The sequence below is a fragment of the Rana temporaria genome, chromosome 11, assembly GCF_905171775.1.
Source record: "Rana temporaria chromosome 11, aRanTem1.1, whole genome shotgun sequence".
Lineage (NCBI taxonomy): Eukaryota > Metazoa > Chordata > Amphibia > Anura > Ranidae > Rana > Rana temporaria.
The window spans coordinates 37,935,437-37,942,642 of NC_053499.1; the positions used below are offsets into that span (position 1 = coordinate 37,935,437).

The 7,206-nt window shown below is 39.3% G+C and overlaps 1 protein-coding gene across 2 annotated transcripts in view; it reads right to left on the reverse strand.

The window, feature by feature from the left end:
* Window positions 1-4,709, reverse strand: part of LUZP2 (leucine zipper protein 2) — a 701,970-nt gene extending 697,261 nt beyond the window's left edge. For both annotated transcript variants that reach the window (XM_040328360.1, XM_040328359.1), the window contains exon 1: window positions 4,513-4,709. In XM_040328360.1, the coding sequence (XP_040184294.1) occupies window positions 4,513-4,577 (65 nt within the window). In that variant the 5' untranslated portion in view covers window positions 4,578-4,709. The remainder of the gene's footprint in view (window positions 1-4,512) is intronic.
* Window positions 4,710-7,206: the final 2,497 nt, after the last annotated feature.

Sequence of the window (7,206 nt, forward strand, 5' to 3'; positions counted from 1 at the left end):
AAATACCTGATGCACTCACTTCCATTCCCACAGAATTTTATTTTGATGCGTACACTCTCAATACTCTAGAACAACTATACCAAAAGAGTTTGAGTGATGCTTTTTACACAGCATCTAGCCACTCATCCCCCTCGCCCATAGTTCACTCTACACTAAAACCTAAGTCTATCTTCTCTTCTCTTGACCACGGACAACTTAGGCTTTGAGGAAGGGGGTACGCCTCAGAAACGCGTCAGCCATCCAGATGTCTGAGGTTCCACTGGCAGGTGCCGCAAAGTCCAGTCCAGCTGTCTGAAAAGCGCTTACTCAATTTTCCTTGTGAGTAGTACTATTGCTTTTATTCTGTATTTAATACAAATTTTAAGTGGTAATGCACTAGGTCAGTGCACCCTCCTTTCTTTTCTCTTTATCTTCTCTTCACACCATGCAAAGGGCCCATTTTTAGAAACATTTTACAGAATAGTTAACTCAAGATTTTCTAAAGCCCTGTCAACAACCCACCATTACACAAAAAAAATCTAGGCTTCCTCTCCAGAGAAGAAAATATGGCTGTGGAACTTGATGAATAATACCAATCTCATCATCAAAGCCGTAGATAAGGGGTGAGGTTTAGTTATCCAGAATAAAATAGACTGCATTGCCGAAGCAAATAGGTTGCTAGCAGACTCCACCACCTATGCTAGACTAAAAAGACCTCCTATCAGGTTATAAAATTGAGGCTGACCTTTTGGTAAAAGACGCTCTATCCAGTGGAATTCTCAATAAAACAGAAGCCTCTTTCTTATTTAGGGAGTTTTATCAAATTCTCTACTCAACACTGCAGTGTACTTCTGATGTGCCTGATTTCAAGTACCAGTACTCAAAATGTGAGTTGTTTTATGGGTTGTTGTATTAAATGCTATACACTTTTACACTTAGAAGGAGCCTCTGCTTCTTTTTCTCTTTCCATATAGTTAGCACATAATAGCTTTCAATTCTAAACTGTTTTCTAGAAAATTTATTCAGATGCATGTTTTTATATTTCTAAAGGAATCTTAGAATGACAGTTACCTTATGGTCTTATGGAACTGGGTGAGGACAAAAGTGTGCCACGTGATAACCTCATCACAGCAGTTTCAGGGATACAATATGTCAACAGTTAATTCAACTTTCTAGTGATGACCAACATTCAGATTTCAAACTAAGATGAAGATGTCCTTTAAAGCAACATTGTCACTAAAATATAATTATCAAATGTTCATTTGGAAAGAAGATAGTAACTATTCACCTCTCCCTCAGCCGTGACTCTGAGAGCCATTGTAAATAGAGACCACTATCCAAAGGCTCTTCAGAATCTGACACTTCTTTGGTTTCATCTGCTGACTCAGTATATCACTACTGTGTTCCGTAGTAATGTAGGGGTCTAAGGAAGGAACCACTGAGCATAGCTGGGGACTACGAATTTGACACTCCCAGAAGTGATGGATTCGAAAGAGTCTTTGAATGAATGAATGAATGAAAAACTTATATAGCGCAGCACATGCGAACTAAATCGCCTCTGGGCGCTCGTTGTTCCTGTCTCTCTTGATATCAAAAGAGATGAGTTTTGATCTTTCTTCTGAAGGTCAGGTGGTTTTCCTCCAACCGAATGCTGGTTGGTAAAGCATTCCAGAGTCTGGGACCTTGGAGCGCAAATCTTCTTTCTCCTTTGGACTTGAATTTGGCTTTGGGTATCTGAAGCAGATTTTGGTTGGTGGCAGTTTCTGTGAATCATTACATTGTTTGGTTGCATAAGCAATTGGAGTGGTGAGTATTTAAAATCTTCTTTCCAAGAAAATCTTAAACTAGACTGAAAGCAAACAACCAATTAAGTTGATTTGTAATCCTACACCTTTGCCAAACAAATCTTGGTCAGGAACCCGGATGCATCTTCTTCAACTGCTGTCGTTGTTCTGACGACTGTTATAATTTTTTTTCTTCCTATAGGTTCTTTCAGTCATATGACCACCGTATACATTTTCGGAAAATGTTAATAAAGATTAACAGGTAAGTAACCAATAACATTAATTCTGACATTTAACTGCCTCTTTGTGTCGTTTCCTGGTCCCATAGGCAGGGGGCGCTATTGAGCTTTCCCTGCCTTTCATTCTTTTTGGGCAAAGGCAAAAGGGTAAGCATCTTTGAAGGGAGGCTATTTTTGCTTTTTTTATTACGATAGAGCCTGTTTATTGGAATTAATAAAAATCACATAGTTGCCATTTTATTGTCTTGTTTTTTTGAGTATCAGATTAGCACAAAGTTGAAGTCGGGTTTTAATTTGAAATGGAAAACTCCTGATGATTAATAAGCAATATGGACTTTGTAAAATGGACAATCTTATTTTACATGCATTGAAGTTGCTATGGCAGCTATAAACATCAGTAAATGTAACTATTCATTGTTATGCAGCTTCAAAAAGACTGAGCTTCCAAAGAAATGCATTTATATACACAGAACTCAGAAAAACTTCTAACAAATTGGAAGATTTAATCGACATGATCGTTACTGTAGATGTGTAGAAGGGAATTTGCACTGTTCGGATGGCTCCTAATAATATAAGTCATGTCACGTGTCATTAAAAAAGCCAACGAGGGCAACTAAAGACTACAGTCTATGCCGCTTTTACTCTACACGGTTATTACAGCAATGTAAGTTAATAGAGTTCAGTCCTTTGTTGACCTGCTGTCACTTTGTACAAACGTACGCCCGCCTTTGAAAATACAGACCTAGATCATCCAAAGACAAAGTGGAGTTTGCCAGTCCATTTACTACCCGCGTTTTCCAACAAGGTAAATCAGTTAATTATCAGTTTAGAAAACAGGATGTTATTTATATATTTTAAATTTTTACAGTCGTACTGTCACATGAATAGTGCTCCCTAAACGCCCTATGTGCGATTTTGAAGCGTTTGATGATCAATAAGGCACGTTAAAACTGTTCCACAATGGAAACTGTTCATTAAATACTTGTTGCCATAAAACATAATAACTAAATGTCATGTTAATGCAAATAATTCATTTCGGACTCTAGACAACTAAAGGCAGTCCTTCATGGCAATAAACAAATGTATATGTTACCCATTGGGTACAACAGAGATTTCAAAAGCCTGTTGGGCACAACAGAACAACACAGGTAGTAAATATTGTCTACAAAATGTAATAATTCCTTGCCCTGGCTTGTCTCGTGACATTTATTGGAGAAGGAGGGGAGGTGTTACCCTTTAAGCTCCCACAACGGAACCACGGTTTAATAAGACAATACATGAATGGTTATAGAGCCATTGTAGCTACAGAGGGTTAATAATCTGAAAACCAAACAATCTTTTCTTCTGGATCTGATCAGAGGGAAGGGCACAAGGAGGGCACACAGAGTACTGCATGGTGCAGCCACACAACACAATGACAGATATTGTACTGTCTACAGGACCAACTTTTCATCATTCATAGGGATAACACAGACCCCGTACAATGCAGCAATATTCCAGGAATAGTACGGAATATCAATGTCACCGCTAATATTGTTTTAATGAAGAGACATTTAGATGCAGAAGCCGAACACATCAGCTGTTTCAACAGACATGAGTGAAATGATTTAACCCCATCGGTACCAGAACAGAGGAGAACAGCTTAATAATACATCTTTCACATAATTTGCTTTGAGCTAAGGAGACGGAAATCCAGTTCAAAGCATGATAGTAGCAGTCTAGGAACCAGGTGGGATCACAGAACCATATTAGCATAGTAGGATGACAAACAATAAGCAAAATGATTTAGTAATTAGATATGACAACTAAGGGATTTGCCAACCACAGCAGCAAAGACCTCATTCCTTAACACAGAAGAGTTGCTTTATTCAGCACCACAGTTCAGAAAGAGAAAAAAAAATCATATAGACAATCCAATCACACAAAGCAAACATTAAAACATCAGTTTAAAGAAATCAGATCTGGGAAAGATAAAATTATTGGTTTCTGTAGGTTATTGCACTTTGTACTTTCTTCTACAGATTGGGTAAATTGGATTTGGAGCATTGATATAGACCACACAATACCGCCAATGTCCAAGACCACCCCATGGTGATAACTAGGAGCAAACTCAAAGTTAGATTGGAAATGCAACTTTGTTCAAAGTCATCTTAATCTCCAACCTATGAAATAATTCAATAATGTTCCAGATGGGCACAACCAGACATATGCTTGACCCTTAAAAAATATATTTTAAAAATGTTTTTTTTTAAATACACATAAAGTGTCTGTCAAGTTTAATTTAACACAAAAGCTCCTATTCTCCATCAGCGCAGACCTGCAGAATCAGATGTGTGCCTAGAGTGGTCTACTGCTCCTGGAAATCAAGGCAGAGAGAGTCAACCAGAGCAGTCGGATTATATGCACATAAGCTGTCTATGCTGTGAAATTGAGCCACCAGCATTGCACAGGGAAAGCAGCACAGTATCCCACACATAATTCTCAATGCAGAACAAGCTTTCTGTACTCACCTAGTGCTGAAAACCATCGCAGGCAGCAAAAGAGAAAGCAAGTAGCAAGCAGGGATAGATTTCATGCTGCAGCTCTCCTAGTCTTTGCTTGCTATTCCTTTTTATTTTCCTCCCAACGAATCCCTCCCAACGAATTGTATAGAAAAGCCTTTCCTCAAGGCAGGATGCTCCAGTGCAGAAAAGCATAGATAGCAGATCTAAGGGAGAACACAGACGGACCAACAGACTGGGCTAATGAAAGCAACTCAAAGCTAGATGCAAGCTCCAAGTGTGATGTCACAGGCAATGGACCTGCTGCTGCAAGGCTCCTTGCCTGATAGTCTGTGATTATTCAACACAGTGACTCTATTGATGTCCTCAGGGGGTTGTTATTAGTAGCCGTTTAAGTGGCAGCCGGGGAGAAAGAGGAGTGAGCAAGGGGCTACTTAACTCTTTGCTTAAATAAGATTTTGCTTGTACATTGGCAGGTATCTGCTAATTCATCTTTCAGAAATAATATTTTTTTCGTGTTCAGCTATTTATACATGGGAGGGTATAATTGTGCAGCAGTGACTAGATCAAAGTTTTGGACAATCACTTCTTTTTCAGGTTTGCACATCTTCAATTCAGTGAACGACATAAAAAAGCTCCACCTAACTGAACATGCGGGTGGTTTTCCTCTGCTATACCACAGCAAATCAGCGAAATCTACTGCGAGAGCGACACTTGTCTCCTGACTTCCTTTACTATGATCGCTTGAGTTTCATACATGGTGAGATTGTTACACAATGTGATTTATTTTCGCTTATCTTCTGTTGTCTACCCTTTTGTATGGCTTCTTACACATGTGCTCCCAAAGTGTGTGCATTTCTTGGGGCTTATTTAAACTTTACTAAATTTCTATGGCTTAAAGGGGTTGTAAAGGTTAAAGTTTTTTCACCTTAATGCATCCTATGCATTAAGGTAATAAAACTTCAGACAATACCGGCCCCCCGTTATACTTACCTGGCCCCTCCAAAGTCCCACGCTTGGCCCCGACATCCTCTTCGCTGCTCAGCCTGGGCATTGATTGGCTAGAGCGGATGGATTGAAAGCAGCGCAGCCATTGGCTGGCGCTGCTGTCAATCACATCCAGTGACGCGGTGCGCCGGGGGCGGGGCTGAGTGATACAGTGAGCAGCTATAGCCGCTCGCTGTATCACGGGAGCACGCCCGCAAGGACTCCACACCATGCAAGCTCGCTCGCATGAATGTGTGGAGTTCATGCGGGGAGGATCAGAGACTGCCGCCGAGGGACCCCAGAAGACGTGGATCGGGGCCACTCTGTGCAAAACGAGCTGCACAGTATAGGTATTGTAAGTATAACATGTTTGTTATTTTAACCCTTTAACCAATTCTCCTATAGCGTTTGTATGGTGTTAGTAGGGGTGTTAAAATGGCATTAATGATTTAAACAAGCTGGCTTTCATATATTGATGCTGTTATTTATGTATTTGTGGAATAGTAGTTGTGTGCACATTTACACGATATATGAGTCCATTGGAATTCATTGTATAGCACTTTGTCACTTTTCTGCAGTTTGCACATTTTTGTATATTTATTTCTTTAGCGTGAATTCATTTTTTAGAGTTATTAAGTCTATTATCTCACGCATCACACAGCATTATGCTTCTTAGTTCAAAAGTTTTTCTTTTTCTGAATGGTTCCGATAATCCCCCTAAGAACCATTACAGTCATATCTTTTACAGATTGATCTGGTTGTGAGAAATGATTTCCCACATGCAGATATGAATTGATGTCCTCCATTGAGAGCATACAAATGCTGCATTGTGGGCCAGCTATTGCTGCTTTGAAATGCATTTGCATGCAGGCAGTCAGTATAACAGTTATGAGCTTACTCTGTGACCGAAGTTAAGAACACAGCTAAGCGACTGATATAAAATGCCATTACTCTGCTGAAAAATCTGAAAAAAGGAAATCCTTTTATAACAATATTTCTGTGTATAGGAATCCAAAGCCTAAAGCAGTCACACACATACATGTGGAGGAATTGACTAAATTACTTTGTGTGGCCCCTCCTTGGCCAGTGGGGTCAGGACAGACACAGTAGGTACAGTCAGACAAAAAGCATTTCTGGATGATTGCTTCAGTTTATTTCCACATTAGCAGCCCTCTTCATTTCAGAAATGTACACAAAATTGCTAATTATTTTGATATTTAACCACTTAAGGACCGAACCCATTTTCCAGACTCTGTTTACAAGTTAAAAACTATTTATTTTGCAGGAAAATTACTTACAGTAGAACCCCCAAACATTATATATATATTTTTCTAACACCCTAGAGAATAAAATGGCGGTCATTGCAATACTTTTTGTCACACCGTATTTGCACAGCGGTCTTACAAGCGCACTTTTTTGGAAAAAAAATTACTTTTTTAATTAAAAAATAAGACAACAGTAAAGTTAGCCCAATTTTTTTTATATTGTGAAAGATAATGTTACGCCGAGTAAATTGATACGCAACATGTCACACTTCAAAATTGTGCCCGCTTGTTGAATGGCGTCAAACTTTTACCCTCAAAAATTTCCCCCCCAAAAAATTCTACAGGTTGCATGTTTTGATTTACAGGGCTAGAATTATTTCTCTTGCTCTAACGATCGCGGCGATTCCTCACATGTGTGGTTTGAACATCGTTTTCATATGCTGGCGCTGCT